General features: G+C 36.7%; 1 protein-coding gene across 4 annotated transcripts in view; it reads left to right on the top strand.

Annotated features, from left to right (window-relative positions):
* Positions 1 to 12,756, top strand: part of LOC111345162 (4-hydroxyphenylpyruvate dioxygenase-like) — a 55,029-nt gene that overhangs the window by 40,806 nt on the left and 1,467 nt on the right. For 3 of the 4 annotated variants that reach the window (XM_088742169.1, XM_088742168.1, XM_088742170.1), the window contains 11 exons: positions 3,990 to 4,094; positions 4,951 to 5,002; positions 5,178 to 5,260; positions 6,348 to 6,437; positions 7,472 to 7,575; positions 8,112 to 8,189; positions 9,416 to 9,467; positions 10,794 to 10,904; positions 11,836 to 11,907; positions 12,002 to 12,118; positions 12,600 to 12,722. In XM_088742169.1, the coding sequence (XP_088598295.1) occupies positions 4,014 to 4,094; positions 4,951 to 5,002; positions 5,178 to 5,260; positions 6,348 to 6,437; positions 7,472 to 7,575; positions 8,112 to 8,189; positions 9,416 to 9,467; positions 10,794 to 10,904; positions 11,836 to 11,907; positions 12,002 to 12,118; positions 12,600 to 12,722 (963 nt within the window). In that variant the 5' untranslated portion in view covers positions 3,990 to 4,013. The remainder of the gene's footprint in view (positions 1 to 3,989; positions 4,095 to 4,950; positions 5,003 to 5,177; positions 5,261 to 6,347; positions 6,438 to 7,471; positions 7,576 to 8,111; positions 8,190 to 9,415; positions 9,468 to 10,793; positions 10,905 to 11,835; positions 11,908 to 12,001; positions 12,119 to 12,599; positions 12,723 to 12,756) is intronic. The other variant, XM_088742172.1, reaches the window with a different exon arrangement.

Consider the following 12,756-nt stretch of genomic DNA (forward strand, 5'->3'; position numbering starts at 1 on the left):
GTGAAAGTTCAAACTTACCAAGATGACAGTCTATTTACTTGTTACTTATTTATTCCAAATTCAAAAACGGCCAAATTCAAATCTCCGGCCGGACCAACACTCAAGGTCTTAAAATAACCGAGGAGAATGTGCCACCTTTCTATAATATCAAGAAACAGATAGACATTCTAGTCTTCTCGGATAAGGACGAATAAACCGTAGGTCCTGTCACCACAAGTCCCTCCACATTTACTCCATCTCATCTATTAATCAGTTAATTAGCATCTATTAATTAGTTAATTTGGTTAGGCAGGGGATGTTAAAGGACCCACTCACGAGATTACTGTGATGTGGTCTGGCCTGTTTACTGGAATTGGGGGCAGGGGGCATCTGTTAGATTTACCTTTAATTGATTGTAAAGTTAGCAGTCTGGTAAAGTCCCCCGCACAGTGTTGTAAAGTGGCATGAGCTCAGGATATGAGCGCTAAAGAAATAAAAGTTATTATTATTATTATAAATTTATTAATAATAATATTATTATTATTATAGCTTTACTTATCAGATTATTAGACTTTGAATCTGTTCAGATTTGACTCCATTATTTATACTTTTCCAGACGCTTTGACATTAAAAAAAAGGAGTAGATGTGAGCCGAAAGTGAGTTATTTTGGATCTTTTTTTACGCCGTTAATATTTTGTATTGTAGAGGATTTTATGGAAATTATTGCTAAATAAAGATTATTATTATTATTATTATTATTATTATCATAGTTCCTTAAAAAAGAAATTATTATTATTATTATTATTATTCTGAATTTGGAATAAATTTAAGCACAAGTAAATTTTTTCAAAGAGTCCTAAAATTGCACAACAGTTGGCGGACAGATATTTTGGGGAGCTGTTCTTCAAAATTACCTTTAATTTTGTATCAGATGTGTACTTGGGAACAGCCCATAATTCAGAATTTGAAATACTTAACAGATGATTACCTCTTAAGAACTTTTTTTTGATAAGAAGTAGGATTTTAAATTTCAAGTTTATCTTGCAACCTTGGACTTAGCCCAGTGAAATAATCAGTGATATTCTCCACGGTGTATTGAGGAGTTCACCATTAAGTGTCGCTATGATTTTTATCATTCATACTTAACTTTAAATTATCAAAACACTGTAATTTGTGGATAGAAAAACTACCAGGATAAGAAATAAATCAGAGTGTTATAAGGAAACTACCTCTAGATTTCTAATGAATATCTTGACATGATTAATTTTCAGCTTGATTTGTTAGATCTTAAGACTGGATTTGTTAATAATAGATTTTTGCTGGCTGAGTATTTGTATCTGGAAGGATATCTTGTGCAATGTGTTATAAGTTATTGTAGTTAAAAACATCTGGTAAAATTGAAGAAGAGCTCCCAAAAATATCTTTTGACCAACCGTCAGCCGACAGATGACCAACAGCTCACTGGCAGTTCACTGACAGTTGGCTGATATAATTAATGAAAACAAATATTATTAAGAAACGAGTAAATAGACTCTCATCTTGATAAGTTTGAATTTTCACAATAAATGAAGATTGATAAGGCCAATAATGAGGTTTGCAGTGCATTATTGGGTGATTAAGACACTCGCACTCGAAATTTACCTCTATTGCATGACGTTCGTCAAAATTCATTTTGAGGTAATTGTGAAAGTTCAAACTTACCAAGATGACAGTCTATTTACTTGTTTCTGAATTTGTTTTCATTATGTCGGTGAACTGTCGGTGACAGATATTTTGGGGAGCTGTTCTTCCATTTTACCAAACATCTTGCAATATAGTGTACATGAATCTTGACTAAGATCTTTCAATTTTAACAACTTAGAGCGGGTTTCAATTTTTTTTCTACATTTCCTACTGTCCTATTAGTGGCTACATTTGTTTAGTTACCGGTAACCCTGTGTTAATTACACTATTATTCCTTAGTTAGAACCCTACTGAATAACTTTTGCATCCATTGCTATGCCAAAAATATTTGTTTATTTTATTAGAAGAAAATCACTAAAAGTGTTTTGTTATTAGACCTCATTGTATTATAGGCAGATTCATTTTGACGTCATTGTTTACATTTTTGCTCATTTGCATACAGCTTTGCATAAAGAAGGAAGCATGTTAGATACAAATTGACTTCAGGCAGCTAAAGAACTAGAAAACCTTAGTATATGGTGAAATTTTTAGCTCGTTGGGTGTAATATTCAAGGAGAAATAGTCCATCAAAAACTGCAAAATTTCCGGGTGGCAAAAGCGTTAATGAGCTCGCACATTCTATGTAAAATTTTGAGTTTTTAAACCCGTGTTGCACAAAAAGTATTCAATGCATCAGGCTCGTATTCATTGGCCGAGTTAATCGTACTTTAACCTTTCGATATTCAGAACTGATTTAATTTTAGCTCCATCAGAAACTGAATTGCTTATGCCAATGAGGCAAATATTGTAAACAAGGATTCCCCTATAAAGCTACAAACTATTGAATTGTTAACTCTCCCCACATAGTTTTTCTTTCCTTTTGTTTTCCTTCTGTTTAATACTATTGGTTGGTGTAAATAACTCAATCTTTATGGTCACAATAAAAAATTTATATATTTCCACAATTTATAAATGTTTTGAGGCTTATCATAACTGTTATAAATGATATTTATTGAAGATCCTCACATATTTACAGCAAAATTGTTAAGTTTCCCTCGCAAGTTCTCTGGAAGTTTGTCAAAGATCTTGGAAGAATTGTGAAGATATTGGAAGGACTGCTGAAGACCACAAAAGATAATTGGCAGAACTCATGAAGATTCTCAAAGATCTTGGCAGAATTATTAGATCTTAACGAGAATTTTGACAACAATCCTCAAAGATGTTATTTGTATTTGCAAGTATTTATACAGGGTAGCCCATTTCAGCACTCAGCTGGTTTAAATGAGGCCCTGTGTAACACCCACCCACCTCACCCTAGGGGAGAACATCTACCACACAGTAATCTTGTGCATGGGAAATTAACGTCTCCTACCCCTGACCCTGCAGGAGATGGTGCCTAGGGTTTATTCGTTCTTATCCGAGAAGACTAGAATATCTATCCATTTCTTGATATTATAGAAAGGTAGCAAATTCTCCTCAGTTATTTTAAGACCACGAGTATTGGTCCGGCTGGGGCTCAAATCCTCGACCTCCTGCACAACACAATTCGGCGCTCTAACCAATTGCGAGCTAGCCAGGAGGCGAGATCTGAGCAAGAAAATTGAAGATATTTCAAATTCTTAACAAGATCTACCAAGATCTTGAAGGATCTTCTATTTTCTCATCAAGATCTTCAAGGATCTATTATTTTCTTGCCAAGATCTTCAACAATCTTGCATTTTTTTGGCAAGATCTTCAAGGATCTCTTATTTTCTTGCAAAGACCTTTTAAAGATTAAATTCTTTGAAATTTGTGACAAGATCTTTTGAAGATCCTTGAAGATCTGGACAAGAAAATGCAAGATCCTTAAAAATCTTGGCAAGAAAATGCAAAATTCTTTGAGGATCTTGGCAAGAAAATGCAAAATCCTAGAGGATCTTGGCAAGAAAATGCAAGATCCTTGAGGATCTTGGCAAGAAAATAAAAGGTGCTTGAGGATGATTCTTGGCAAGAAAATGGAAGATCCTTGAGGATTTTGGCAAGAAAATGCAAGATCTTTGAGGATCTTGGCAAGAAAATAAAAGATATCCTGAAGGATCTTGGCAAGAAAATAAAAGATCTTTGAAGATCTTAACAAGAATTGTTAAGATCCTCAAAGATTTCTCATAGATCTTCATAAAGATCCTCAGGAGGATCCTCAAATGTCCTCACGAAGATCTTTGAAGATCCTTCAAAGATTTTCACCAGGGACCCCTACCAAAGTGATCACACCACATCTAAGTCTTGAGCCTGCCACTAATTAATTGTAAACTGCTCAAAATGTAAATTTAGCAAGGAAACAACTACATGTACTCTCTTGCATCAACAGGCTGCATCATATTATTGCAACAAAATGGGATTTGAACCATTTGGATATAAGGGACTTGAAACAGGATCAAGAGAGGTGGTAGCACATGCTGTCAAACAGGACAAGGTATGGTTTTCTGCAGCTAAGATCTCCTGCTACAATCCGTGTCAAAATTAGCTGACATATCATTTTGGAAGAGTTCTATTTATGTGAAGCATAACTTTTCCATTTCTACTGCACTATTAATCATTAACAGCCCCCCCTCTCCCTTTCAGTGTTTCAAAGTTCATGGAATCATAATACAACATTGTTTTGGGCGTGAAGGAGGCAAATAGGTGAACTTAACAACAGCAAAAGAGATAAAACATTTAGTGATAAAAATGAGCAATAAAAAATATGAATGACGTTTCAACTGCTCCACGGTCATTTTCAAGTTAGAGTTCATGTGTAAATTTCCACATATATATAAATTCTGAAACAATGGAATGAAGGTAAAAGCTAAGTATTTACATATAAACAATAAAACTAATAACAAAGTGCAAAAATGAAGTGTAAATAAGCGGTGAGAGAAGATAAATTTGAAGTAATAGGGGGTTTAAAAGATCAATGCTGATTGTAGTTATCATTGTTAATAGGCTTACCACCAGTGGTCAGTGTTATTGTGATATCATAGTACACATTTGTAATGAGTGTTGAAAAACTTAAATCAAAGAAATTACAGGAGCCAATATGAGTGGGAATAAAACACCGCTGACAGGAAACTAATAACAACTCAAAGTAGAAACAATTAAGTAAACGGTCTGGTATGTGGAAAATGCTGCATGACCAAGTCAGTCATGGCCTCATACTTGAGCCATGATCTAGATGTGTAAATCAAATTTTGAACAAACATGCATATGGGCAGTGTGTATAAAAATGTCTCACATATTAGCTATACCTAAGGCCAATTACCAAGGAACACATCCTTTACAATTTCTTTCAGATCATATTTGTTTTCAAGTCACCTCTTAATCCTTCAGGAAAGATATCAGAAGGTAAAGTCCTCAGAATTATTCAAGCATGGTAATGATTTCAATTATGCTTTGACTTGAGTTTTTTCCATTTTTATATAATTATGAAGAACAAGGCTCTGTTGTATAAGAAAAATTAATGTTTATTACCATATGTTCACAGCTGTACATGATTTAAGAATTACTTTTTTTATGCTAGTGATGGGGAAACACCTGATGGTACATGGTGATGGAGTGAAAGATGTTGCCTTTGAAGTGGAGGACTGTATTGCTCTTTACAAGGTAACCTATAGTGTGTAGCAAGGTTGCATGTAGCCCATTCCATCTCATCGTTAAGTTTTTCTAGCTTGATTGAAGAATACTAATGTGACTGCAAAACATAAGGGCATGGAGTCCAAATCAGTTCATCAGGATGCACATTTCTACTTGTCCCCTTCTCACAATAGACAAATGACACAAAGCTTAGTGGCAGGGTTTCTCGAAAACTCAGACCTAAGACCCGAAAAACTCAGACCTCAGACCCAAAAAACTCAGACCCTCTGGGTGTCTCAAAATCTCAGGCCCGAAAAACTCTGACCCTCTGGGTGGCTTGAAAACTCAGACCCGAAAAACTCAGATCCTGTGGGTGTCTCGAAAACTCAGACCCGAAAAGTAAAACATATTTACACCACGTGAATGCCCCAAGCTGACTTGTAATTTTTCCCCCTTTGGTAATGACAGTAATTTTCACTTATATCGAGCAGGCATGTTCACTTGACTGAGTCCCTCCCCCTGTTTGTATTGTCTTCCACTTGTATTGAATGGTCACTGTTACAACAAATTTTAAGAGCCAGCAGTCCATCCACATAGAAGGGTTTAGTCCCCTTGCATCAATCAGTAAATATTTTTAATTAGTTTTTACATCCACTTTCAAAACACTGGTGAAACTTGTAATCCGATTGGATCTCATTACTGCAATTTATTCATAATTCACTCCATTTTTGCTCCAAACTGTTTCTTTTTCCCAGCCAGTGAGAAAGCCTTGCTACACAACAACCAATCTGACTTCAAGGCTTTTTTTAAGGAACCAATCAAATCACAGGAAAATGAAAGACAACTTTTTGCAATTTTTATAAACCAGCTCAGTACTGGATAATAAATATTTGTATGAACTATAATATCCCATACTTGAGTGACTGAATTTTGTGGGATAACTGAACTGAGCAGAGTACAATTCTGGTCTGAAATCATACTAATTGTGATTTCAAATCAAACTCACACTGTGTGCTCATTTGATAATGAAATCAAGTGTGTGATTTCAGGACAAACTGCTCTCTGCTCAGTTCAGTTGCCATAATAACCATAATAATTGTTTGGTTTGGTTATACAGGCAGCCATTAAGCGTGGTGCAGTATCTGTTCACGAGCCATGGGATGAAACAGATGAAGATGGCACAGTGACTTTTGCCACTGTTCAGACAGTGAGTATATTTATTACTTTTAAAAATAGCCATTGTATTTTGCTTTTCTTGAGTTCTGATTGGTTTACAGGACATGCATCAGAGCTCTTATATCATGGATTATAAGTATGGTCACAAACAATAGAAATACTTTTTTTGTGATTGTAGCAGATCTTGAGATATTTCTTGACATGTTATTTAAGAATGAATGCCAATTATTTCACTTATACTATTTGGCCATGAGATAGTTCAAGTCCGCTCAATGCCATGCATCTCATTGTCTGTCTACAAACTCCCATGTACTGCATGCTGCCTTGTGACACAAGTAGTATGAGCCAGTTGCAAACTTTTAGTTATGGAAACATTAGTCACAGCTTTAATGTAGATTTGACTGTGACAAACAGAATTAGCTAAGGGTAATAAATTTGAACCAAACAGCATGTTGGCTCATGCACTGGTCTATCCCAAAAATTTAAGCTTCACACCCCATGATATGCTGGTGCTCACAGTAATTTATTCCTTCCAGCTCAGTGTTGGTAGTATGTCGGTGGTGTGTCAACCAACATGTCAGTCAACACATCCATCAATGCGCCAGTAGGATCAAATTTGTTACCTTACCTAAAGCTAATATGATCTCTGACACAATTCAATGCGCATGTAGCAGTATCATGAACAGTGAAAAAGCTAGTTAATAGAGTTAGGGAATAATGCATATGATTGGTAAGGTTCAAGCTAAATTCAGCCAGATGAGGCAGTCTGACCACAGCTTATCTTGTCTCTTAATTGTATAAGGTGAATAGTAGTACCCTCATTCCCCTCCCCTCCCCTGTAAAGAATGCCTGTTCATCACAGGGTCCCCCCTGTATTTCATCAGGATTACCTGACAGTTTTACTGCAAGAGTTCAGGGTCTTGGCCAAGGACACACTACCATTGCTCTGTCTCCTTTGCATAGGGTTGGGGCAGGAGAGAATGCACTGACAGAAGGAAATTTTGTAATGTCAGGATGAAAATTACTTCTTAAAATTTGATCTGTGTGATACCTGTTTGATTGTAGTATGGAGACACAACACACACATTTGTTGAAAGAAAGGAATTCAGTGGTCTCTTTCTACCTGGCTACAAGTCTCCAATAACCAAAGACTGCCTTCTTCCCAAACTGTAAGTTTCCTTTAATTGTTCTGTACCAAAGCTATTCGCATTTTTCATTGCACAGAACTTGAAGTTTGTAATATTTGTGTTGATGACTATCAGTTTTCATAACGCTCGCACTGTTCCTTTTGAGCTGAAGTTGGTGGAATGTTTTTCTTTTAAGTCAGTTAGAGATTGATTCTTTATCATTTTAGATAAAAAGGTTTCCTAATTTTTAATGTGTTCATCAAATTGACTAAAATGAGACAAGATCTCGTAAATACATCATGCAAACAACATCATTAGCAATTATGATGACTGGTGCTATTGGTTTTTGTTTTTGTTTTTTTTTTTCGGTCTTCCCTTTATGATGAGCACTGTTATTCAAAGCACTTGATATTTAAGTGTTGAAAGTATTGGATTTGATTAGAAGAATTTTCTTTGTGTGGAAACATCGATCCATGGCAATTCATTTTTAATCAGTGTTTCAAAAAAATGTGCACAACTGATTACACCATTAGCACTAGTGATGCTAATGGTGTAACTGTTCTTCTTGTATTTCTTAGACCACCAGGCCTTCTTCGTTTTATTGATCATGTTGTTGGTAACCAGCCAGAAGATGCTATGGTGTCCATTGCTGAATGGTAAGTCCAGTCTAACTGGTGGTTAAAATTGATATAATGCATTCTGGCATGTAAGATATCAAGTTTGACATCTTGTTTGTGTTTCCCTATTGAAGATCAGTGCTTGGCCACACCGTTACCTTTTCTTTTTATCCAATCCACTCCTCCTCCAACTGTAAAGGAACTACATCGTGATGATATGAAGATTTTAAGGTTTTAGAGGGAATAACATTGAGAAAGACAGAAACCATAGTCTTAGAATACTTCTGGATTGAGTGTCAATGTAACTCTGTAACTCCCAAGATCTGATTGTTAATTCTCCCCTCTAGCTACTGTAGAGTTGTTATGATGATAAAATCACAGAGCTACAGGTTAAAACTACAAAACTTTTTAATGTCCAGTTTGGGTTTGTGTGTGTTTTTGTATATTGACTGCCATGCCGTGGGGCCCAACAGTTCACATGACTTGCTGATCACATGACTAAAGTCATGCGCGTCATGCCACATCTACTGCATATTCCTTGTAAATTGGAAATGAGAATTTGGTGTTAGATTAGGATAACAACTTTGAGATAAGTTTGAATGTTCTCATTGCTTGTTTGCTGGATAATTAACAATTCATTCCATGAACGCGTGCTGGATATGAGATGATAGATAGTAACCAACTCAGCGCTACGCGCCTTGTTGGCTATAATCATCTCATATCCAACAAGCGCGAGTGGAATAATTGTTTTTGTTAAAAAAAAACGCCCACAAGATGTTAGACAAATCTTCTCGACTTTATTTTGTAAGAAGAAACCAGATGTTACAATGTACAAATATTAGAATATGGTATACAATGGCTCATATACCATAATGGCTAAGCCAATAAAAAGTCTTGAATGCCATTATCCAATGATCCAGTTTTTAATAATATATGGATATTATAGGGAGAAGTTACATGTTAATCACTTCTAGGAGTTAAAGGGTTAATTATTACATACAGGTGGTTTTACTTCCCTACTTTTGTGGTTGGTCCAGAAAACTTGTGACAATTAAATCTTTAACCAATCAAATGCAATAATAAAACCAACCATGACTTTTCCCTCACATGTTCTCATGCTTTAGGCAGATCTGCTGGATATTGTATCGTTATTGTGAGGAGAAATTCTTCCTTGGTCACTTGTGAGGGTTAATTTTATGTATATTCAGTCCTAAAAATGTTGATTTTCTTTGTAAAATTTGCACTTTGTTCTCTACACTCTGAAGGTATGAGAAGAATTTACAGTTTCACAGGTTTTGGTCTGTTGATGATAAACAGGTATGGTACTAAATGTAACAAACAGACTCCACTTTTCATTCTGTCTGTTTAAGTTCACAATCCAGATGTTTTTTAACCCTTTAACTACCATGATCTGAATTTTAATTCTCCCCTCTAACTTTTACACTTTTCCTTGTAAATTAGTCATGCAAATGTTGTTAAATCAGGATAACAACTTCTACCTGATAAGTTTGAGTATTCTCATTACCTGTTTGCTAGGTAATGTATGGATATCGTAGGGAGAAGGTACATGTTAAACACTTCTGGAAACAGTGTATCAGATGTTCTTACATCTGATACTTTTAGCTAAAAGAAAATACAGGAAAATGGAATCTGTTGTTTTATACAGTGCACAGGAAGGTTTATTGAAGCCTCTTAACACTGTTTGAGATATACTTTCCTGATAAAGTAAATGGTTTTAACCCTGGGGTAACATGTGGTAGTGTCGTCTGATGGTCCAGGTGGGTGTAGTATGGTTTTAACCCCTGGGTAACATGTGATAGTGCCGTCTGATGGTCCAGGTGGGTGTAGTATGGTTTTAACCCCTGGGTAACATGTGATAGTGTCGTCTGATGGTCCAGGAGGGTGTAGTATGGTTTTAACCCCTGGGTAACATGTGATAGTGTCGTCTGATGGTCCAGGAGGGTGTAGTATGGTTTTAACCCCTGGGTAACGTGTGATAGTGTCGTCTGATGGTCCAGGAGGGTGTAGTATGGTTTTAACCCCTGGGTAACATGTGATAGTGTCGTCTGATGGTCCAGGAGGGTGTAGTATGGTTTTAACCCCTGGGTAACATGTGATAGTGTCGTCTGATGGTCCAGGTGGGTGTAGTATGGTTTTAACCCCGGGGTAACATGTGATAGTGTCGTCTGATGGTCCAGGTGGGTGTAGTATGGTTTTAACCCCGGGGTAACATGTGATCGTGTCGTCTGATGGTCCAGGTGGGTGTAGTATGGTTTTAACCCCGGGGTAACATGTGATAGTGTCGTCTGATGGTCCAGGTGGGTGTAGTTCTGAGAAGGACTGTTGACTGCGAGAGTCACCCTGATGATGACGTCCACTCAGGTTGTGGAAACAGCCACCATCGCCAGCTATAGTCCCTCTCAGGACTAAACCCATGCAGATGATCAGACTTCACTATCACTGTGATATATTTTCCTGTTTATTTACTGTATTTTTTGTATTTCTGGGAACTTGCCTACTTTTCGTTTTACCTTTTTTAAGGCAAGAAAGGTTTGTATGTCATGCTTTCAGATTTTGTGAGAGGGCAGAGCTTGGGGTATTTGTTTCATTGTGTAAACTCAACAATGATATTTTGTTGTTTAGATTCATACAGAGTACAGTGCACTGCGATCAATTGTAGTCACAAACTGGGAGGAGACAATTAAGATGCCAATCAATGAACCAGCCCCAGGAAAAAGGAAGAGCCAGATACAGGTATGTAAATGGTTCTGGACCAAACGTTAGGTCTCAATAGAGAGATTTTAGCACCGCATTTACCAGAAACATGAACAGTAAGAGTGCATGACCATGTGACATTTTTCCCACCAATTTTTTTTCATGTTTGCCATTTTCACTTTGCCGTTTGTATGTAAAAGTTCCTTGTTTTGTGTTTGTTGTGTACAAAATTTTTTTTTACTCTCACAGAGTAGAAGGTAATTGTTGGAAAAAGGGCACCAACGTTATTCCTTGTGAGTCATACTAGGGTGCTTTCAAATCCACCATGACAGTAGCTCATGCAAAGTTAAAACAGCAAGGTTCACATTATTTTACATAAAACACGAAAGGGCAAACTGACATTTGCTGTTTCACATAAACGTGGTTCTAAGTCTTTCTCATAACTGAATATTTGCTAAGTTAGATAAATATAATTACCATTATTTTTATGATTATTTTGCATTTGGTTTTAATGCACTGAGACTTAGTCAGGGTCCGTAAATACACTCATGAAACATCCAGCCATTTTGACAGCACAAGCATGATAGATAAAAGAATTATTTTATGACCTGTCAGGATCACACCAAAGGAATTAGCATTTGCAAGAGAAAGCAAGCAATGCCAAACACATCAGTGGTATTCACAACACTCCCATTCATACTCAGTTGAATTAAGATGCGGGAATAATGGTTAACCAGCTGACTAAGCCAAGCTGGAATAGCTTGGCTTGTGGGATGAATGTAGCAGTACAGCTCAAACAATAAGGGTGGGTGGGGGGCTCTTCCCCTCTCTACACTCTGCTGGAAAATTGATTGTGAATGGAGTGGACTAATTTCCCAGCATTTATCTGAACCTCTTATGTAAGCAGTGCTAGGAATACTCAAAATCTGTGTCATCATTGGTCTTTATTTGTAATACTTATCTTACTCAGGAGTTTGTGGACTACTATGGAACAGCAGGAGTACAGCACATTGCACTCAACACATCTGACATTATCTCTGCCGTAAGTGACAACCTGAATCTTTTAACTTTACTAGATTGTATATCTTCTGTACAAAGATTGTTAAAAATTTTTCAATGAAGATACTTTTTTTCAGATAAGGAATTTAAAGGAGAGAGGCATGGAATTTCTCGTTATTCCTGACACATACTATGAAAATCTTCGTGCACGGCTTAAGGATGCACCCATCAAGGTGGAAGAAGACCTGAATGTGGTGAGATATTTTAACTTTGATGCAGGGGAGAGGAGGAGGGATGGAACAGTGGACAGTAATTTTAGCGCATAAAGATGAGCTACATGAACCAAGGCTGTTAAACCCTGCCTGCATTAATCCGTGAACTCCCATGAATGACCAAGACAGAATTTCTCATTACAATACAATACTGTATCAGGCAGGAAAATGATGAGAATTATAAAAAATATCAACCAAGGGATTATTAGTTGATCCAATATCAAATTCTCCAAACTCACATCATAAGAATTGTATGAAAGACAGTAATGAGAAGTAGTAATGAGAATTAGCATTGAGTACTTAGGACTGTTTTGGATTATTAATCAACTTTTAGTTGTTAACAAACTAAAGTTGAGGGTGGAGGGGGGAGGGGGGCTGGCACAAGTTTCAGGCTTCTGGGGATAGGGGCACAAATTTTAGTAAGCTCTGTTTAAATATCGTTTTTTTTCTTTTCATGTCCTAGCTTCAAGATCTGAAGATTTTGGTCGATTTTGATGACAAGGGCTACCTGCTGCAGATTTTCACAAAACCGATGCAGGACAGACCAACACTATTTTTAGAAGTTATACAGAGGCACAATCACCAGGTGAGAGAGGGGAGTGGTGGGGTGGTAGGGTCCC

This window comes from Stylophora pistillata, chromosome 13, assembly GCF_964205215.1.
Source record: "Stylophora pistillata chromosome 13, jaStyPist1.2, whole genome shotgun sequence".
Taxonomy (NCBI): Eukaryota; Metazoa; Cnidaria; class Anthozoa; order Scleractinia; family Pocilloporidae; genus Stylophora; species Stylophora pistillata.